Below are 24,121 nucleotides of genomic sequence, written 5' to 3'. Positions count from 1 at the left end.
CAGTCATTCAGCCTATTTAAATGGAGAAAAGTAGTCACTGTGCTGTTTGGTACCATTGTGTGCACCACACTGAACATGGACCAGAGAAAGCAAAGGAGAGAGTTGTCTGACGAGATCAGAAAGAAAATAATAGACGAGCATGGTAAAGGTAAAGGCTACAAGACCATCTCCAAGCAGCTTGATGTTCCTGTGACAACAGTTGCAAATATTATTAAGAAGTTTAAGGTCCATGGAACTGTAGCCAACCTCCCTGGGTGCGGCCGCAAGAGGAAAATCGACCCCAGAGTGAACAGAAGGATAGTGCGAATGGTAGAAAAAGACCCAAGGATAACTGCCAAAGAGATACAAGCTGAACTCCAAGGTGAAGGTACGTCAGTTTCTGATCGCACCATCCGTCGCTTTTTGAGCGAAAGTGGGCTCCATGGAAGAAGACCCAGGAGGACTCCACTTTTGAAAGAAAAACATAAAAAAGCCAGACTGGAATTTGCTAAAATGCATATTGACAAGCCACAATCCTTCTGGGAGAATGTCCTTTGGACAGAACTGGAGTCAAAACTGGAGCTTTTTGACAAGTCACATCAGCTCTATGTTCACAGACGAAAAAATGAAGCTTTCAAAGAAAAGAACACCATACCTACAGTGAAACATGGAGGAGGCTCGGTTGTGTTTTGGGGCTGCTTTGCTGCGCCTGGCACAGGGTGCCTTGAATCTGTGCAGGGCACAATGAAATCTCAAGACTATCAAGGCATTCTGGAGCGAAACGTACTGCCCAGTGTCAGAAAGCTCTGTCTCAGTTGCAGGTCATGGGTCCTCCAACAGGATAATGACTCAAAACACACAGCTAAAAGCACCCAAGAATGGATAAGAACAAAACATTGGGCTATTCTGAAGTGGCCTTCTATGAGTCCTGATCTGAATCCTATCGAACATCTATGGAAAGAGCTGAAACTTGCAGTCTGGAGAAGGCACCCATCAAACCTGAGACAGCTGGAGCAGTTTGCTCAGGAAGAGTGGGCCAAACTACCTGTTAACAGGTGCAGAAGTCTAATTGAGAGCTACAGAAAACGTTTGATTGCAGTGATTGCCTCTAAAGGTTGTGCAACAAAATATTAGGTTAGCGGTCCCATCATTTTTGTCCATGCCATTTTCATTTGTTTTCTTATTTACAATATTATGTTGAATAAAAAATCAAAAGCAAAGTCTGATTTCTATTAAATATGGAATAAATAATGGCGTATGCCAATTACTTTTGTCAGTTTCAAGTTATTTCAGAGAAAATCGTGCATTCTTCGTTTTTTGTGGAGGGGTACCAACAAATTTGAGCACGTCTGTATATATATATATATATATATATATATATATATTATAAATTATGTATAGAGGGCACTGACATATCATATCTATTTGATATTTAATTCTGTAACAGTTTGTATCTTTGGGATAATATTACCCAAGCAGAAAGCATATATATCATTGTGAATTATTTGCAGGGCAGTTGTATAGCATCCAGGTCAATCTGCTACGGAAATAATGTTATTATAGTTCCCCCTACAGTATAAGGTCAACCATGTTATCTTCTTCCCCCCAGATCTGCTGCTGATACTGTATCTGTCATTTAATTGCTCCACAGTGCATGCTTCTTCCCCAGTATATCTCTGTACTGGTCAAGTGACTTTTGAATCGCCCTGCTGTACACACAGCAGTCTTCAATAAAGATTAATAGCAGGGTTCTGAAACCTATGTTGTTACACGTCCCCATGTGTTGATACAACTGTTTCAATAATGTACCTGTCATTTTTATTTTCATTGTTAACAGCCAGACAACTTTTTACACTTATACCTTTAAAGTCTGTTTCAAAGCTGTTTTCAAAATGGCCGCTCTAGTGCACTGATAGTGTAAGGATTATTGCCCACATTGTCAAGCAGGTAACACAGCAATAACGATCCATTATATGGCATGGAAAAGAAAAGCCTGAGTACTTGTTGTTACGTTTTTTTTTTGTTTTGTTTTGTTTTTCCTGCAGTGATTCAGATCTCAAAACTCAGTGCACCAGAGCGGCCATTTTGAAAATAGCTTTGAAACAGACATCAAAATTTAAGAGTAAAAAGTTGTCAGGTTGTTAACAACGAAAGACAGATTACACGTACATTAATTAAACAGTTGTAGTAACACATGGGGACGTATAATGCCATATTTTTCAGAACCCCACTACTCCCTTTAATCTCTTAAACATGGTTAGTCGTGTGCAATTAGATGAGTTTCATTTACAAAGGCAATGGTATTATCTGTTAAATGAAATATATGCCAGATTGTGCTTTCTGTGTTGTTATTTTGACATGCAGATTGCGTAGTCAAAATTAATTTGAACAGCTTTGTGACTACTGACTGAGACATAGGGGCACCCCCTTGTAGAAGCCCAGTAGCTTTTTTTTTATAGCAGCTGAATATAGCAGCACTGGGCAATATATAACTGGAGATCAGAGGTTATTTTTGGCATGTTGACTGCTTTTAGAAATCTCCTCCTGCTAATATGGGGATGGAAGGGGTGTGTAGTAAAGAAGCACATGATTAGGATATTAGCTGGAAGGGAACAAGGAGCTGCAGTGCAGCCTGTGCGTGACGTGATTGCAAATAGCCATCACAGAGAGAAAGAAATGGCAGGGAAAGCAGGGCTGCAACACTCCTCCCTGTGCACTGCAGATACAAACCTAATTAAATCAAAGCAGCACCCTATTACAAGGCTATTGGGTATAGAGCTATACAAAAAAAGAGAGAAAAAAAGGCTGCTCCAGTAACCAAGCGTATGCTTAGCATCACATTTACACATCTTGTTAATAAAACATTGATTCTATGTTCTTACCACACTCAGTACAGACTTATTCTCTGGTAAAAAAAAGAAAAAACATCTATTGTATTGTAACAAAACACAGATAAATCCATAGCCTAATTTAAAGCTCACATTTCTCCCGTTAAAATTGTCCCAGAGTGTGAATAAACAAAACAATCATGAATACATAGAGCACTGGCTATAGCAAAGGTAAAGCAATTGCAAAAAGGGGTTCCTGTAACCCTTTAACTTAGTAATGATTGCATGGCATTCTTCAAGGTGGTACAGTAACCGAATGTACTTTATTGTGACACAAAGGACGCATTGTTTCTGTTCACAAACACACACTATTCTAATTCAACTGCAATTCCACACAACACAACACATTCTGCATACTTAAAATGATTTAAACGAGAGTGCTATTCCCTGATATGCATCTGTTATTTGCTAATTAATTATCCTTTATTAGAATTTTAAATGCCTTTTTTCCTCTATTATTGTGCACTAGAAAATGTATATGTAACGGTGTGGCCCACGTCACTTTATTTAGGCACGTTTGATTTTGTTGCTGTAGTATATTCACGTTTTGATTTATCCACATTTGATTTAATGTTCGTTTGTTTTTATTTGATCACTTTTTTATGAGCACGTTTATTTTGGCACGTTACTTTGTGTACATTTGCACAGATTTCACTGGCACGTTAATGCTCTCCTGTTCTCAGCCCCCATAAGTGCTAATTGAATAATTTGAAGAAGCTGAGCACCCGGTATAAGAGTTCCTGATTTCATCCATTCGAGAGATTGGATTTTGTCGTTGTGCTGTGAACCCGGGTTTGTCTGGAGAGGAGGTTGGATGAAAAGCCAGCAGGCGCAAAGAAGGAATTCACCTTGTTTGTGTTTGGCGGGTTTTAGAGGCGTGCTGGAGACGGGGAGTTTTTTAAAGTATTGGTTTTATTGTTGTTTTTTGTAAGCCCCATCTCCGATTGTCTTGAGCAGCACTGCACTTTGTTTTTAATTATAATTAACCATGTATTGTTTTTATTGAACAGTGCAACCCCCATGCCATGACTGTGTATTCTAGACTTGTCCTATTTGTTAAATATAATTAACCACCTGTATTTTATAAAACGATGTTCATTGCTCTGCATATTGTTGTGCTCTTAGTTTATTTCCTTCTGGTATTCTGCCTGACTGAATCCACCCCCCGATCAAAAAAAAACGAGTGCCCCTCGCAGGTGCTACATATAAAGTACGCCTAAAAAATAAAATTAAAATTAAAAAAAAATGTATATAGCATTTGTATTTATAAAGGTCCCCAATAACACCAGTCAGTTAGTCAGTCTAAAAACAGCAACTAAAAACAGATCTGTGAACTGTTTATCTGAATGACTGGCAACATCACTCTCTTTCAATAAGCTGCAGGTACGTAATAGATACACATGCTCAACATGGGTTTTATGACGCAGGCAGCTCGGTCTCACACCTTAGACAAAAATATATTGCTAGCGTTAAAAAATTGATTCTGGAAAAACATCTTTACAGCTCTACATTTCCTGCTGGTTTGTAATAATGAAACTGACCTGATTTGTCTGAAGAATTACATATTATTTGAAGGGAACAGGTAAGTCTGTTCAATCCTAGGCAGTTAGAATTCTCCAGACAAGTTCAAAGCCAGGTAGAGACAGGTATAGATAACAATGGTAAGAAGATAAAATAAACCAAACTTATTCTTTGGGAATTTTGTATTACTGGTAAAGTGAAAGAATCCCCAGGTTGATTTGCAGATTTTTCAGGTATGTTTCATTGATACATGACCTGAGATAAATAATTGTAATGCAAAAATGATCACGCAAACATGGTTTGTTACCTTACTATGAAACTATCTGAAACGCAACGACGTTCAGTTATGCAACAGAAAATCATTCAATGCAAACTGCTACAATACACTGATGATGTCATTATGTTGTGCTCTGCTATATTGGAGATATAACTGGAGTGCTACAGAAAAAGAACATGGTATGAATAAAAAATGCAATAAAAAAATAATAGAGTAGGGGGAGGAGAGAGGGAAAATGTAGTCAAGGGTGTGATAAAGGACTACATCACCCAGAATGCCTTGAGGTTTGTAATTAGAACCAGGATGGGAAACATCTGGCTCTAATAGAATGAGGGCCACCTGCCGGTGTATAGCCTCTGTGGGCAAAGGTACTTTGTGTATTTAGAAGTGTTTTGTGTGAAATTTTGTTTTGTGAATTAATAAGAGTGTACAGAAGTACTTTAAACTGCAGTTTCTGAGTCTGGGTTTGCTAGTTACCACATATGGTGACAGCGGTGGGATAGTGCCCCCTGTTGACCCAGCCGGGAACTTAAAGAAAAAAAAAAAAGATTCAAGAAAATGTCAAGCCGGGCTAAGGCAACTGCACCTTTGTGGGCTGACAAAAGTTTTATGTTTCTTATTGGTTTTAGAATTGTAATGGATGTTTTTTTTGTTTGTTTCAGAAAACAATGTGCTGAGCGAGCAAGTTTAGCTGCATAAGCACATCATAACCAATGAGGGTAGTAGCGTGAGATTTTGGGCTGACCCGTTGATTTGATAGGCTGTTTGGCTGTGTTCGGATTTATACTCATGAATATGCATTTGATATCTATTAATGTGATTGGCCAGCTGCGAGGCTCCTTGCAAATTGCAGCCCTATGAACTCGACACAACCCTCAACTCAACTACCAGTGTCAATCACGCACTGTCTGAAATACACTTTCAAGTATCCCATTTCAAATGCAAAAAGGGATGAAATGCATTTTCATTTGTGGCAAAGCAATGTGTAAAAGGATCTAAATAAATAATTATTAGTATGATTTTAACCGAGGCACGTGCCTCGAGTGCCTCACAGCTGACTACGGCCTTGGTTATACTGATATAAAATACTATACTGTGATGAAAATAACTAGAATTATACAGGTCTGCCAATGGGTGTGGGGTTGGCGCCATATGTGTGTGTGTGGGGGTGGGGGGGCGGCACCATTTGACTGGTGTGTTGGCATAGGGGAATGTCCTTTCAGAGCTTGTGTTAAGCTTGTCCTGGGTGGCTTATGTTGTGTTGAGGTGCCTTTAATAGTGAGATACTGTACATCTATAAGTAATTATATTTGATTCAATCTTAGTATTGAACCAATGAGAACCCTTGGAATGATGGCTAAAAGGAACAAATTAAAGACCATGTTTCACTAAAAGCCAACATATGTATTGTTAGTATCATTTTGAATACCGTTGTGTATACCATTGAGTACATCTAATTTCTACAAAACCTCAAAGTGGCAAAATGTAAGAATAAAAGCTTAACAGCTTTTTTCTGCTCTATGCTGGTGGAGTAATAAGACCTTTTTGTTGTTGTTGTTGTTGTTGTTTTTAACCATGTCTCCTTCTGCTCTAGCAGGGGAGAAAATAGAAATATTAAATTCTTGAAATTGTTTTCAGCTGCTAGCAAGTCGAAGGGGTTGACCAGACATGTTCAATGGAACTATAAACAACTCAGATTTGTGACACTGACAGAAATAAATCGAATGTAAATATTTGATGCAGAAATGTAAATATTTGATGCAGAAATGTAAATATTTGATGCAGAATATCAAGAACTTAAACATGATGAAATCAGAAAATACATGTTTTTCTTCTTGTATTCTATACTGTCATACAGTATGTCTTGATTTAATACAAACGTAAAAGCTTGGTTTTACCACTTATTAAATACATAAACTTTACAAAAGCAACAATATAATAACATCATAAATAATACTGTACATCAAACACAAATAGAATATTGCCTTCCAGTTTCACTTTCAAATAAGTAACATTGTTAGAATGAATTACTATTTTATTGCTCTACAAATAATTGCAAAAGGATTAAATCTGACCCACACCCTTGTTACCAGCGGAATGGAACTATTACTAACATTCAATAGTGCAGATGAAAGTAAAAAGCTGCAAATGAAAACAAATATATATGTATTTCCATGCCTCTTTCATAAAATAATGTTAGGGTTATTATAATACTTTAACAAACTTACCAAAGAAAAACAGCCCAAATATAAAAAAAAATGCATTGTGTAGAATGAGAGGTATGGAAAGTGATAGGTCTACGGTATTTATGCTGCATTAAATAAATGGGAACTTAGCTTGCCAGCTCTGCACAGACATTTCCAAAATAACGCTCATTGAAAAGCGACTGGTTATAATACAAACACCAAGCAGTGTTTACAAACTGGTAAACCAGATTAAAATTGTCTAAAAATGCATTTGATGGACGGATAATAAGAAATACAAATTTCATTTAAAATATTACTATAGATTATAGTTACCAAAATGTACAGTGAATCATGGACATAAAAAATCAGTCTGTAACAGCACAGGTACTGTATGTTAGCATGTCACACTTGATTTGTATGCCATGTCAAAATTCTGTGACATTGTCGGTGATGTTATTTTTTATTTATAATGCCTTGTATAAGTATTCACCCCCCCTTGGACTTTTCCACATTTTGTAGTGTTACAACCTGGAATTAAAATGGATTTAATTAGGATTTTATGTCACTGATCTACACAAAATTGTTCATAATGTCGAAGTAGGGAAAAAAATCTACATATTTTTCAAAATTATTTACAAATAAAAAACTGAAAAGTCTTGATTGCATAAGTATTTACCCCCTTTGCTGTGACACCCCTAAATAAGCTCTGGTGCAACCGATTGCCTTCAGAAGTCACATCATTAGTTGAATGGAGTCCACCTGTGTGCAATTAAAGTGTCACATGATCTCAGATTAAATACACTTGTTTCCGGAAGGCCCCAGAGTTTGTTAGAGAGCATATCTAAACAAACAGCATCATGAAGACCAAGGAGCTATCAAAACAAGTCCGGGATAAAGTTCTGGAGAAGCACCAATCAGGGTTGGGTTATAAAAAAATATCCCAAACTTTGAACTTACCCTGGAGCACTGTTAAATCCATTATTAAAAAATGGAAAGACTATGGCACAACCGCGACTCTGCCTAGAGAAGGCCATCCCCCAAAACTCAGTGACCAGGTAAGGAGGGCATTAGTCAGAGAAGCAACCAAGAGGCCAATGGTAACTCTGAAGGAGCTGGAGAGATCCACAGCTGAGATGGGAGAAACCGTCCATGGGACAACTATAACCCGGACGCTCCACAAAGCTAGGCTTTATGGTAGAGTGGCAAGAAGAAAGCCATTGCTGAAAAAAACCCATATCAAATCCCGTTTGGATTTTGCGGCATGTGGGAGACACAGCAAACATGTGGAAAAAGGTTCTCTGGTCTGATGAGACCAAAATTGAACTTTTTGGCCTTAGCGCAAAACGCTATGTGTGGCGCAAAGCCAACACTGCTCATCACCCTGAGAACACCATCCCCAAGGTGAAGCATGGTGGTGGCAGGATCATGTTATGGGGATGCTTTTCATCGGCAGGGACTGGGAAACTGGTCAGGATTGAGGGCAAGATGGATGGAGCCAAATACGGGGAAATTCTAGAGGAAAACCTGTTTCAGTCTGCAAGAGACCTGGGACTGGGGCGTAGGTTCACCTTCCAGCAGGACAATGACCCTAAACACACAGCCAAAGCTACACTGGAGTGGTTTAAAAACAAGAACCTGAATGTCTTAGAATGGCCCAGTCAAAGTCCAGACCTCAATCCTGTTGAGAATCTGTGGCAAGACTTGAAAATTGCTGTTCACCAACGGTCCCCATCCAACTTGACAGAGCTTGAGCAATTTTGCCAAGAAGAATGGGCAAAAATTGCAGGATCCAGATGTGCAAAGCTGGTAGAGACTTACCCAAAAAGACTCACAGCTGTAATTGCTGCCAAAGGTGCTTCTACCAAGTATTGACTCAGGGGGGTGAATACTTATGCAACCAACAAATGTCTTTTTTTTTGTTTAATTAACTTTTGTGTCACAATAAAAAATATTTTGCACCTTCAAAGTGTTAAGTATGTTGTGTAAATCAAATGGTAAAAATCCCAATTAAATCCATTTTTATTCCAGGTAACAATACAAAATGTGAAAAAGTCCAAGGGGGGTGACTACTTATGCAAGGCACTGTATCCATATTACAGCGCTTGCGAGAGTGGTGGGGAGTGAAATGAATCAGTGACAGGAAATGTTGATGTAAATAATACTTTCATTTCAAGATTTAAAGCATTTAAGACATGTATGCTAGTCTGTTGCAAGCCAACGAATAGCATCTGCCATAACATGATTGACATAACATGATCTCCATCTTAATGCAGCATTTGCAATCTTAATTTGAGCAGCGAGTAAACACAGGCTACAAACTAGAAATATATTGAGAGTGAGTTAGTACTTTAATTTGGCTTTATTTGGCTTTAAATGTATTTTTATTGTAAACCAAAACCAAAAGAAGCAAATACAATGAAAACAAAATATAATAGATTGTGACTTGATAAAATGAAAATACCTACATACAAAGGAAAACACTATGATACAGTACATAGGGCCTTATATATTTACATGTAATTACTGTAGTCACCCCTGCTATGAAACTGTAATTAATGTCAATTAGTGTTGACCTCCTTCACAAAAACTTACTGTATTGAGTATTCAATAGAAGACAAATACAGAATGATCTGTGTCTTTCTATCATGGCAAATATTTAAAAAAGGAAATTAGAAAAAAGGAAATATCAGCATGCCATAAATCCTAAGCTATTTTGTTATGTAATACACTCCTTTAACAGCTTTAGAGCAACACAAAAACCACTTCACGCCTTTGCAGATTGAGAGGGTTGAACCACTTGCTAGAATCGTATTCTCCTCTGTTTTATACAATTTTCAGCTATGAATGTTAAGTTGCCAGCCTTGCCAGTGATGGATTACCAGTACTTAACACCCCCAAAACCTAAACGCACACCTCTCAGGTTGCATTAAGATAAATGTCAGGCAAAATGAAAGCAAGCGGTACTCTTGTCTCTGGAGCTGTGTCTGTGAGGGAAAAAAAAACTTTTTTAGGAAATGTACACTTCTTACCTTGAGAAGAAATCCAACCTTTTGGATTAATTCTTGTTGCTTTAGCAGGCCATTCTGAAAATAACAAATAATGTGAAAGGATACATTCGTACACCTCCTGTTCTTGTTCCAATGGCCACGATTTTTTGCACTGGGTCGAAAGCCAAGGCAGTGGGCTGATATGGGAAGCCATGACGTACCGTCTGAAACAAAATGGAAATTCATATTTTGAATTATTGCTGAAGGAAGCCAAAAGCTTTGTTAGTCTTCCATTATTTTATTAAGAACAATATTCTGATATTATTGAAGAAAGACTGGAACAATATCAACTGTTGGCTTTAACTTCAAACTGGGGCATTGATTACCCATCACTTTTTCTCAATAAATTAAGATTCATAAATAAAAGTGAAAAAATGGCAAATTAAGCCAATGCTGGACTGTGTTGAACTATGCACATGTTTGGGAATGTTTAAAGAATGAATTCAGCACAAAACTACCATGTTAGCTACTAAACATCCCAGTTTGGCCGGGACAGTCCCAGTTTCAGAAAGGCTATCCCAGTGGCCTGAACCAATTGTGGAAATTGTGATTGTGTCCTGGTGTTAAGTTTTTCGTCAAGGGCGCTGGCTGGGCTGATGAAACTATTTTTCTGGCTGAGGAATATTGTTTTTGCTGCTCTAGACTGCCTTGTGAGTACCACATGCTTCTACCAGCGTCAGTATATATTGGTAGTTTAACACCAGCTGACTGGCACAGGAACAAACACGTAGGCTACACATGAGAAAAAAGTGCGCTAGGTATTCATTTAATTTGACTACAGTACTGAATACTTGGGACTCTTCGTTTTCATCTTTTTTTTTTTAGCCGACTCAATTGAACTCTTGGAAAAGTGTTGATTGTAACTTGATTGAGACTATGATTCTGTTTAATTGATAATGTAAAAAAAAGGCAGCTCCTTATTTTTAATTCAAACCGAACACAAACAGGTTATAATCTTTTTGCAATGAGTCATTAAGATTTTAAATCCGGGAAAAGCAATTTTAATGAAGGAGCTGTTTTTTTTCAGAACCAGGGCTCAGGATTTCTTTTTTTCAATACCACATGGAAGTTAGAAACATTAGGATAAATAACCCTTGTGGAACACAGAATAACACCAAAATGAAAAATTTAATAAATTGGTACAACCAACTAAAAATGTACAACACTTTCTTCAAATTGGTTCCTAGAATATAAGGTATGCTTGTCCCTGTTCACACAGATGCTGTGTCACAATATAAACACCTGTACCTGTTCACAGAGAGGCTGCATCACTACATGAACACCTGTACCATTTAAATGTATTACACCGACATCTACAGTAAAATGTTCCACACGGTATTGAAAATGAGCATTCCCCCTTCAAAAAAAATCCATGCTCCCCAGTTATGAATCCCTGATTCTAAATTCCATGCAGTGACACCTCATTATTTCGGACAACCTGTCTCTCTCCTGACATGTCTGGTTCAGTGAGGGACTACTGTACACACATTTTTGAGGGAAAATTACATTTCGATAGAGATATAAAGAGAGAATCTACAGCTGTGGCCAAAGGTTTTGCATTACCCTAGAATTATCTAATTGTGCTTAGTAAAGTCGAATGAAAACTGCTAAATAATGTTAATGTATTATACATTAACATATTAAATGACATACTGCTTTGTAGTTTTTGATATGCTTAACGAAAAACTGACAAAAATGGAAAAATATGACATTTCGAAATCTAATATGAAAGCACACGATTTCTGAAAAAAGGAAATTCTTGGCACATGCTACTCAATTGGAAGTAATCAAAAGATGACAATAATAAGTGGTAACGAGTACATTTAAGCTACAGAAGCATGATTTTTACTCAGATTTTGTAAGTTTCGAGCAAGCCATGGGGAAACACACTCAGCCATCATTGCAGGTTCTAGCGGTCGTCAGATAGCCAACAGAGGTTATGCCAGCCAAGGTACAGTACCAAGGATCAGCTGGAAGCTGTAAAGCTGCTCCCAGGTCTGGATGCCCTAAAGTCAGCACTGCGTGCCAGGAGAAAGATACAAGCCAGACTGTATCATCCCCACAACGAAGCATCCGGAAACTGTCCCGAGCTGGGGATATTTCCTGCCAAATGTACAGGATCCCGACTCATTCTACTCAACAGGGCAGCTATGAACAAGGACTGGTACCTGAAAACATTCCAAGCCCACCTCCCTACAGCACAGAACCATTTTCCAAATGGTGATTTCTACTTCCAAGATGACAGAGCCCTTTGCCATCGAGTCAAAGAAGTGAAAAAATGGTTAGAAGACAATAGTCTCACGCCACTGCAATTCTGGCCGGGAAATTCGCCGGATCTCCTATTGAGAATGTTTGGGGTCTGACAGGACAGTCCATGTCCGAGGGGATTAAGGAAGTCTTAAAACACAATGAAATGCACTGGAAAATACTAAGTACTACTATTATGGTTTCCGGTACACTTTTGCAATATCATTTTGTAATCTATTTGTTAACGTTAAATAAAATAAAAGATCTAAATTATTTTCTTTTTCTTTTTTAATTATGTCTCAATCCTAAAATTCTAGGGGGATGCTAAACTTTTGGCTGTAGCTGTACACTATACAGCTGTGTTAAACATATCTACATGGTCCCTTAACATTGTGATGGTATATACTGGTACTCATTTGGTAAATAACACCTTGGATATTATTGATGAAAAGAGCAGAAATAAACACAAAAGTTCAGCTTATCTTTGCTCAGTGTTCCAATTTGTATTACATCATTTCATACATATCCAGGCAGATGACTTTGTAAAGCGATATGCTTTTCTTTGGTGTTTTGTCTCTGTGAAGCAGGAGAAAACCAAGAAACATAAAGAACCACAAATAAACAACCCAGAACCAAAATCCAAATAATTCACTTATCAAGTAAATCAAAACCCATCACATCACTAATTAGCCTAATATACACAATACTGAGGTTTTAAAATAAAGCAGTCCTGTTATTATTAGTCAACCTACTGCTAATTAAGGTCACAGACTATACTTTTTTATTTAGGGAGCTGTTTTATGACCTACTATTAAGTCCACTGTTTTCTGTAGCCTCTTTTCCTAGCTATGCCCTGCATGGGGCTGTTTTCATGCTTGCTTTAGCCTTGCATGTGGCCTTTGAGCATGAAGTGGGAGATGTAACAATGAGGGTGACAAATAAGCTACTCATTATCCTTCCAGCTAAAAAGAATCTGCTTCATATTAACCTCTGATTTATGTATCACTCCAACCTGTGAGCTAGGGGAGCTCAAGGTCATGAACTACCGATTCAGGTAAATACAAATATGGGCAAATTAACAGAGAGGGACTCGTAAGTTACAAGATGAAGTATTGTGCACCTGGTCTGGGATCTACAGCTATGGCCAAAAGTTTAGCATCACCCTATACAATGAAATCTTTTTTGCTTCATAGTCGAATGAAACCTGCTGAATAATGTTACGTTAACATATTGAGTTACAAATGGATTTGTAGTTTTCCATATACTTGCTGTACTACTATTGTGGCTTCCGGTAGACTTTTCCGATATCATTGTGTAGTTTCTTTGATTACATGATTTTAAATAAAAGATCTAAATTATGTTCATATGGGTTTTTTTTCGGTTTTTTTTTAAATGCTGTCGCAATCTTAAAATTCTAGATGACGCAAATCTTGTGGACATAGCTGTCCAGGTCCTTTCACACGCTTTGTATTCTCACACAGAGTTGATGGGTTGCAACTATTTGGAACTGGGGTAGGCTTGAGGAACAGAATCATAACCATTTTTCATTATTGTTCCTTTAAAATCCAAGCATTACAGTAACATGTTCAGCTATGCAATTTAATTGTGCTTTAACAGCTAAGGGGTCTATTAAATTGATCTAAGCAATGGCAGATCTAAATACCATCTGTGTTTAAATATTAAAATACTGCAGGAACAAACCAGTCATTTTACTTACTTTAAATTACTAAAGAGACTTACACAGACTGTCATAGATGGCAAAATTCCATTCTTTTAATGATTTAAACAATTGCATTATTCAGATTCACCGTCATTTAGATCCACTGAATAGACCCCAAGATATTTCTGTTTTTAAATCATTACTATGTGACAACCAAGCACTGTTGAGCAGTTCCTGGTAGGTAACCATTTACTGTACATTTCAACATAGCGAAGATAAGAAAATTGATTTAGTTCCCACCCCACGAGGGTATGCAATCTATTATACATGAAACACTAGCATCTTTACTGGCATGTAGAATAGAATACGCTTTGTGGCTAGTATGGAGAGCATTAAATATGTATTTGTCTTGATTCTTTTGTATGTTTTTCCTATTATTGTTTTTAGCCTTGGACTCTCCTTCCAGAAAGGCTGAACAATCTTCCTATTAGTTATGCATGAGATGTGCGATTAATTTGTATTGTGCAATGTAAACAAACTAATTCCTGTCTTGCTGTCTGGTCCCTTCATTGTTCACTGTGACAGATCACGAACAGCCAAGAATCATAGTTACAGAAGAAATATTTTCAAGTATCCTTAAAAGTAAAAATGAAATAACCTTGCACAATTGGAACGCACGTCAGTACGTCATTCACAGAAATGTCAAGTTACTACCAGGAAAACCACCTTAAGCCAAACCCAAGCAAAACACAGATATGCACCTTCCACCTGAGGAACTGCGAAGTAAATAGAACACAGCATGTCAGCTGGGAGGGCACAAAACTGACTCATCACAGCTACCCTGTGTACTTGGGAGTGACCCTAGACCGAGCACTGACATATAAACAGCGCTGTATGAAAATCAAGGCTAAAGTGGGTACACGAAACAGCATCCTTTGAAAACTGTTCAATTCCAAGTGGGGAGAACAACCAACCACCCTACGCAACACCGCCCTAGCACTGTGTTACACAACAGCAGAATACGCCTGTTCTACGTGGGGGCGATCAAGCCATGTTAAGCATGTCGACATCGCGCTGAACGATACTTGCCACATCGTCACTGGGTGAATTAAGGCTACCCCGGTACACTGCCTGCATGCCCTAGCTGGAATTGCCCCACCACACATAAGAAGAAAGATAGCAGGAGACAATGACTGTCTAAAGCAAGAAACTGACAACCGCCACCCGCTCCACAAACACAAACATGTCCACCGCCGCCTGTCCTCAAGGAAGCACTTTCTCACCACGACAGAACCACTAATAACCTCAGAAAAATATGCCAGAGAGAACCTCTGGCGTAAGGAGTGGGAGGAACTTGGGGACAGATCAATAGAATGGAACGACAGAGGTATTCTACCAGTGGAAGAGATTTGCCGCAACAGATTTGGCTTCCCCTACACCTAGGGCAGTAGCATGCACAGAATTCTGGGAACTATCCATCTAGTTGGTGCCAGAGACTTGAAGAAGAAGTACATCACTCACAATAACTTGAAACAATAGAAGGCTATCTTCAAGCTCTGTTAAATATTTAAGAAAGCAATAAAGGATGATCTAATAAAAGGTAACAACCTTAGTCTATATACATATTGTAGCGTGCACGGGGGTAGGGGTCAGGGCTGGTAGGTGACGCAATCTGAAAAGACATAAGCCCGATATACGGTCCTTGCAAAGCCGACTCTTTTGTACAGCGGTATCGGCGCTATGCTTTAGTGCGAGAGGTCCCAGGTTCACCTCGCCCTGTGTGATGCGCCTGCCTGTGTTAACCGAGATCGCTACAATATATTACTATATACTATGTAAAGTATGTATATATATATATATATATATATATATATATATATATATATATATATATATATATATATGAAGCCCTTTATACCCTGATACAGTCAGGCACCATAGACGCAGGAACATAAAGGGACGCGCTATAAAGGGGGAACATTATATATGCTACTGTACGTCTTTAAGAGACCAAGGAACCTCTATAGCTTCGGTCTGCATTTAAAGATATGCCAGTATAAACTGCAGCTATATATAGAACTCTAGTTTAGGCACCACATCATAAATTGGATCTGCAACCATTTATTACCTGACACTTTTGATTTTCTGTTATATTTTTCTATGCAGAATAGCACAGCGGGTATGATATTGGGCTTCTGCTATCAAAGTAGCATGAGTAATAGATAATGATATTTGTTATTTCATGAAAAAAGGGCATATGCCGCCCTGCTTAAAATAATACAGCTGAAGAAGCAGGCAGAGGAGGGGAAACTATTAGCATTCACAAATTCCAATGGATCAGTAAACTGGAACTGCCTTTCATCAATCAATAAGTCATGTCTCAGAGCATAAAGAAAAAGAAAAGCCATGCACTCTTAAGCATCGATCTAATTGTTCATCAGTCCAAGTCACATCCTTAATAATAATTCTGTACCATATACTGTGGTACAGTAACTAGCTTTTTCTTTTTAACCCATTGGGTCCCACACAAAAAAGAAAACAATCCAAAGGTACTGTTACTGCAGTGCCACACTGGAATAAAAAGACAGATGATCGCCAGTATCTGTGAATGGGTTATATTTACACTTGCACGTGAACAGACCTCAGCATTTAGTCTTGGTACGTTCACTTTGACTCATGCAGATATTCCCTCATACACAGTAAATAAATGATCATAAAATAGGCTAAAACAGCAGGGCCAATTTTGCCTTTATCTAGTGAAAACTAGATTACTATATTGTGGCATATAAATGGGGATACTATGAACACACCTTGTAAAATGAACACAGTATGACTTTTTTTGGTTTGTTTGTTTTTAATAGCTATATCTGCAGTGAAATATCAATTTGTATTATTCCAAAGTTGTCAGCTGATATCAACACTAGCTGTCCAGCCTTGGCACTAGAAAAAACAAAAAAAGTTTAAATACAAAACAGTTCTGAGAAATCCTAGATTGGTGGCTATTCTAACACCGGTTTCCTGCTTTCATCTTAGGCTCCATGCTGGGCAGGTTTGAAGCACAAAAAGCAGGACACATGACTTGCCTCAATGATCACTTCATTGTTTGTGGGAGAGCAGGGATTGCAATTTAGCTCTAACACCATTCTACTGTAGAAAGACACATGCAAGGCTGTCAACAAGGTAATATGAAAATAAATGACAAATGACATGTTTATATGTTTCAATATTCTTCAAATATTGGGATACAGAATAATGCAAGTAGCAAAGATACCACTACAGGTACATTCCCCAGTGCTGCATTCTTTCTCATTGTGACAGGGTGAAAACCCTGCACTGGACACATTTGTAAACAGTGTGTATTTTGGTGGTGGTTTGGTGTTTTGTATTGTATGTGTGTATATAGGTAGAGACAGTGTGATCTTGACTTGCTTGGGGTTCATTGATCCCTTGCTTAAGATCACCTGATCCTGATTAGCTGGCCGATGTGCAATCAATTAATTAAAGTTGATTTGCCTGCAAGGTTGGTGGTTATAAAAGGCTGCATCTAGGCTTTGTGCTTGGTCTTGTAGAGGCTTGGGCTTAGTAAGGAGCTCTACTGCTATAACCAGCCAACAGTTGAACCTTATTGTTGTTATTTGTTAAAAATCATTAGTGTTGTTTTATTTTGGTTGAAGTACTTTGTAGCATCCCTATTTCAAATGCCGCCTGATTTCCTGCGGTTTTGGTTGATAGCTTTTGCAAGACTTTTACACTCCTATCAACACAGTCGAAACAATGCCTATGGAGGTCTGAGGCTGTTTACAATCCCATCTGATACTGTTACGTATTCCAAACACGGTACACATGGTATGTATGTTATTTTAAATTACTAGTAGATAAAGCGTTTTTCAATTTCAGTAGTATTGTTTATCTGACACATTGCTGTCAGTGGTGTTGTAAGTGAATCCTAACTCACAAGGAACGGCTTGCTTTGAAACAAAAAAGTGCCTGCACTGCAGCAGTGAATTGAGCCAAACCAAGTACATACTGTATCCCAGTGGAGATGGCTGACATTGTGAGTTAAAAATCCACTTCACTGTCCTTCTTTTTTTTGAAGCAGCTTTTAATGCTTAAGATATGTGCTCATACTTTGTTAGATGCCTATGGGATATAGGCAAGCAGCTTAAGAAAAAAAAATACACTGCACACAACTGGCTAAAGATTAGCACAGCAACACTTTTGTTAAGACTGGCTTGCTGGTTAACAAAACATACACATACCATATCATCCTAAAATTCCCAGTGGAGGTTGATGCACACATATCCATCAGTTTAGACACAGCATGTAGATCATTTTGTACAGTGTTTACCAATATCCTCACTAATGACATGAGCATTCAGCAAAATACACAATTACCTAGATGTTACCTTCCTTTAATCAAACTGCTTGGTAGTACTGATAGCTCATTCATCCTCACGACAACGGGATCAGTATTGAAATCACCAACCAATACCAAGCATGGCGATGAACAAATTCACTGTGTAAAACAGATTCCACTTCAAAGTGATTGCAACAATAAGAAGTTTAACAATAAGAAAGATGAAAGATGACCAGTGTATATAAAAATAAATATGTGTCTAAACCAAAAGACCTCATTATCAAGGTACTGTATTACAATGAAAAAGTATGTTGGCTATAATGAAGTCTTTGCCATTGTGTTGCTCTTTTCTGCAGACTTATATGGTCAAGGGATTTTCTTTGTTTTTAATAGTAGTGACAATTTATGAAATTCCCTATTGAAATGAACATTGGACAACTGAAACTCTGTTTACATATTTTGATAAACAACCATCCAGAAAAATCCTGTGTCGAAATTTCACTGGTTATTTCTTACATGTTTTTCCTCATGGTTTATCTCTGTAACCTAATTCCAATATTCTCTATCCCATTATTTTGAAAGGTTCTGCTCCTAATTTCTTCTAGGGATTAAACCTGTATTAACATATATAAACTATATTTCAGAATTTGAAGAAGGCTATTCGTCTTACTGATAGGTATTTACAATAATGCAATGCAAAATGGGTTTATGGAGTCATGGCATTTTTACAAAGGTAGCTGGCTAGGCAGACACCGCAAACCATTTATAAAACCTGCAAGCACATCCTCTTAAAAATGGAACACATTACAACACAGCACACTCTATTACAATCCTCCACATGGATTGTACAAAATAATGACGTAGAATAAATTAAGCTGGTTCACATACGGGATGCAGAGCAAACATTGTATGGTTAATACCTTTTTTAAAATGAGGGGCTGAAAAATATATGTTGTAGTCTTCCATACCACAAAGGTCTCTTTTGTATTATTTTCAGGTTTGGTGACCGGATAGCTGATATCTTTAAGGCCCTTAATATTAAGATAAGATGTGATGCATATTACACTAGTCTTCGAGTGTTACAGAACCTCCAACAGGGTTTACCAGAAACGCACTACTTTACCTTTGCTGTATCCAGTGTTGTCCATATCACAACATATTTTAAATTGTTTTACTATGTTCTAATTCGTATATCATAGGTAAATCAACTAGGGAACAAGTTCTGTGTTCACCAAGAGAAAGATCATTTTTCTTCAAGACATCACAGTTCATGCTCCCTCCTGCAACAATGCTGGTGCTCTGATTGAAATGAGTGATGTATGGTGATGAGAAAAGGAAGCCAGCGTTGTTACAGGAAGGAGTGTGATCTAGATGCACTGCGACCCTTAGAATTTTTTTTTTCTCTCTGGAATTATAACCTATTATGACCCAAATATCTGTTACGATTACAAAGAATTGGCCAAAATGTTGTGTCTGAAATCCAAGTTGAACTATATATTACTGGTAGGCATTGTAGATTGTACTCATACTGCAATACTAAGGTATCTTACTCCTAGAGTAATCTGATGAGCCACAGTTACAGAATTAAGTAATTTCACCAAAAGCCTGGCGAAATGAAAGAATCTCTACAGTACAATTGAAGTAGGATTCAAGAGCAGCTCCTTAACTTATGAATCCCCTGATAGATAAATAGGCTTCATTGATTCATAGCATTTATTTTACATGTGCTATCATTTTGCACTCAGAAGACTAAATATAATTACAATTGCATAAAAAGATTGAAAACCTTCTTCATTTTAACTCAAGTATGTGCCTAGGCCACTATAATACAGTACCCATGCTTTATTACTGTAAACATTATAACCTTCCAAAATGTACAGTGACTTAGTGAATTGAATTTGGGGTAAAGAGAATCGACTCCACAGGAAGAAATCTGCTGCTGGTGGGAGGAAGTGCTATATTAAATTAGTTTGGTGATCAACACACAGTTCTCAGTTTAATCATCAAATGGAAATCAAAAGAGGATGCCTTTAAATGGAAAACTCCATTGTAGTTGGATGCATACAGTGGAGCATGGTAAAAGATATGGCGCCCAAACAACATTGCTCTGTGGGTTATTTTAGTGCTGGTACCTTCTACAAGCAGTGAAATCATTACAAGAAATAATGTATTGCCCTCACGTGTACACCACATTTCATTTGCACTAGAGGCTCGTGAGATTAGACAGAGCTCTGGCAATATGTCCCATCAGTAGTGTCTTGGGAGGTATACTATATGTATCAATAGTAATGTTCTCTGCAGGTTCTGGAGAGTTATACTTGCCAGAAAAAATGCAATTGCACATTCTCTCAGTTGTTGCAGAACTCCATTGGCAAACTGTTTTTTTTTTTACTTGAAATACCTTGTCACCATTCAACCTGAAATAAATGTCAGCTGAAAGAAGATTCATTGTGAAGATGCATTGTTAAGAAAAAGACTTAACATGATATATTTGAACATGACTTTGCATTTTGATAACATCAGTCAAAATGTACTAGATGGATATTTTTTCCCATTGTTACTTTAAGGGGGACTCAGTAGCACTTGTTCTGCCTTGTTAAGGCTTGTCTTTGCATTGGTGTGAATAAAACGCGTTTCTAAATGTACTGGTGGGTGTTGGAATTGAGATCGTAAAACACAGACTCAGATTTCAAATTGTAATTGTTTCAATCTCACACACCACTAAGAAATGCATATTAACCATAGCTGGTATTTCTGAAAAAAGGAATCTGAATAAGACCTTCAGATGAGCATTCATCAATTCATACATTGCAATATTTATTGGTGCATCCCAGATCTTCTGTCAGCAAACATTAGCCATTTACAAAATCCTTACTTCAAAAGATAGCCTTCAAATAACATTGCACGCTATTGTTTGGGCTTTGTCGATTAACAACACACTCCAGGAAAATAAATAAATAATGTGATCTATAGGTTAATGAGTACAGTAATGCTGGGTGAGCAGTTGTAAAGTTTTAATCAATTTTTTTATAAGGCTTGTGCAGAGATGTTACACCTAGACATTTAGTGTAATGTTAAAGTAATCTAATTATTTCATCAATGCAGTGATTTTAACAAGATAATAAAAAATACAAAAACAACTTCCTTTACTGCATTAATTTTAAATCAGTGCACTTCCATATGACCTTATTAAATGATACGCTAACTGCTGTTGTCAATAAGTACAAGTACATCATCAGTTCTTAATTACGACAGCAACATAATCACTGGCTCCTGTGTTCTGCTTCAAATCATAATTGAAAAACATGTTACACCCCCTCGCCCCCCCCCCCCCCCCCAATAAAAAAACCTAGCTAGTATTAAGGTCTTCTGAAATGCATGGCTAGTCACATTTCAACAGTCTGTCCTGTCAGCCCAACTACTACGAGATTTATGGAACCAGAAATGTGTGGCATATAACAAATTCAAAGTAACTCCTACCCTAGTATTTTTCACAGAAGCTACCCCCAGGTTGGTTCACAGATTCTCTACACATCAAGAGGTGTCCAGTGAACTTGCTTGAACTCTATCTGGGGAACAATACCCATCTAACAGGGTTTTAGAACACGTTCTCAAGGTCATATCTTGGGACCAAATTGATCTTGGGACTCCCCGTTTGAATTTGTTGATTTTTTTTTAGCCTCGTTAACTGCATTTTGTTCAGCCATTTTTTAAACAAACTGGACCCGCCCATCTACATTAAATTGTTCTCTTGCACTATCACACTCAGATATAACAGGAAGGTGATATTCATTCTGGACCTTTTACTTGTAACACAATTGAGAGTTCAGCTGTGTGAACACCTGTAGGAAAATCTGGACAAGTCTGATATTAAATGGGCAGTTGAAATTGAATCAAATTTGGTTACAATTAACAGCTTTATTCTTTAAGATCAACATAGACATCAATATTCTCATCTAAGATTTATAATAACTGTGCGCTGTATTGTATGAGTTACCAGACAAGAAAGAACTCCAATGGTCTGGATAATGCAAATAATTATAATAGGAGGCTGTGTGGTCCAGTGGTTAAAGAAACAGGCTTGTAACCAGGAGGTTCCCGGTTCAAATCCCACCTCAGCCACTGACTCATTGTGTGACCCTGAGCAAGTCACTTAACCTCCTTGTGCTCTGTCTTTCGGGTGAGACATAATTGTAAGTGATTCTGCAGCTGATACATTGTTCACACACCCTAGTCTCTGTAAGTCGCCTTGGATAAAGGCGTCTGCTAAATAAACAAATAATAACAACAATAATAATAATACAGAAATATCAGATTTTGCAATGTTAGGTTACCTCCATCATACCAGCTGTCAGTCCTAACAGGTAATATTATCAGCTGCCACCCTCATGAACCTCATTAATCAAAATTTGGATTTGAAATGTATATAATATTAATATAATTCCCACATTACCAGGGCTGACTTTGAATTTGTTTCTCCCTCACCTAAAAGCCATCTGCCTAATATTTAGTAATATCTGTAGATAATATATATGTAGATTATATTTTTCATGAAGCAGTCCATAAAAAGGAAGATGTTTATGTGTGCTGTGAAATTATAAAATTGGATGCCAGATTAACATGACTATTCCCTGACTGTGTGTACATATTCTTCTGTTGGGGGAAAATAAATAAATAAATAAATAAATAAATAAATAAATAAATAAATAAATAAATAAAAACAAATAGTATAATTTAAGGAGATACTGTGCGTATATTGTAATGCTTTTGTTTGTTTTCAGTGTAAGATGGTAACTTTTATTTGGTTTAGAAAGGGTACTGTTATTTTTGTTATAAGTCTTTGGGCAGTGAATGACTAGTGCATCATCATGCTTTTATACCTAATCTTAATTTTGGTTAAGGCTGAAAACATTGTGTTTCTTGCACAAGTGCGTTGATATGATAAATCTTTACCAGAATATATTCCAAGGGATCACTCTCAAGTCTAAAGGCTTGTCATGTCATTGCACATCTGTGGTTTCAATCTTGAAGTCTACTACTCATGACAAATAAAGGTTTTTGAAGAAGTAGACAGCATTTTCAAATAAGATACTATATATTATGATCCCCCACATACAAATTAAAAAAAAAATTCAAACATGTAAAGACAATCGTAAGCAAGGTTCCACAGTTTGACTGAGCTAGCACTTCATAACAAAATGATTATGACAACTGCAGCACCAGAACGCGTTTTAAGTATAGGTTGCTATATAATCTTGTATGCTGCTATTGCAGCCACGTCCATTATAATATGAATACTTTACTTCAGTTCCGAAAATCCCTTTGAATCACACAAAGCATCGGTACTCAGCTAGAAAAATGTCGTCAAATGATACTGTACTTTTAAAACCACTGATTCTACACCAAAGCTTATTCCGCAGTTTGGGCAAGGCTGGATTATTTATTAATGAAATGCTGTATAGAATATCTTGTACCTGGGGAAACAACGCTTGTGCATTTAACAGCAGTTAAGACCCACTCCAGTACTGTTTTGAGCTTTGCAATTGTAAAAACTTCTACAAAGAATCAATATAGTTTGAAGCTATGATATTGTTATTAAGTAATGTTACAGCTCACTGTCGCTTGTCCAATTGTACATCTTTAGACGATGGGGTCAATTTAACCGAAATACAGTGAACAGTAGAATGCACATCGACTGTATGTAAGTAGCTGTCTGTTCTGCACTTTCAGGTCAATTTCCATCCGTGTAAAGGAAAATGACAAAGCTCGTCGTAAAATGTCAGATTGTGTTTGATAAACACCTTTTGTAAAAATATAATATCTATCAAAAATAAACAAATAAAGAATGTTTATTGCAATACATGCTGGTTATCTACATACACGTTATTTACATTTAAAAACGCATGTGTCGGGAATCGTTTTTTTTTTATTCAGTGCATATTGCTGGTGTTGTATTTAT

The 24,121-nt window shown here is 37.4% G+C and overlaps 1 protein-coding gene across 7 annotated transcripts in view; it reads right to left on the bottom strand.

Annotated features, from left to right (window-relative positions):
• The window catches only part of LOC117407272 (syntaxin-binding protein 5-like), a 157,990-nt gene that overhangs the window by 132,584 nt on the left and 1,285 nt on the right, over positions 1 to 24,121 (bottom strand). For all 7 annotated transcript variants that reach the window (XM_034012075.3, XM_034012078.3, XM_034012081.3 and 4 more), the window contains exon 2: positions 9,965 to 10,062. In XM_034012075.3, the coding sequence (XP_033867966.1) occupies positions 9,965 to 10,062 (98 nt within the window). The remainder of the gene's footprint in view (positions 1 to 9,964; positions 10,063 to 24,121) is intronic.

Source organism: Acipenser ruthenus, chromosome 8 (genome assembly GCF_902713425.1).
Source record: "Acipenser ruthenus chromosome 8, fAciRut3.2 maternal haplotype, whole genome shotgun sequence".
NCBI classification, from domain to species: domain Eukaryota; kingdom Metazoa; phylum Chordata; class Actinopteri; order Acipenseriformes; family Acipenseridae; genus Acipenser; species Acipenser ruthenus.
This window is presented reverse-complemented; position numbering and strand designations above follow the sequence as displayed.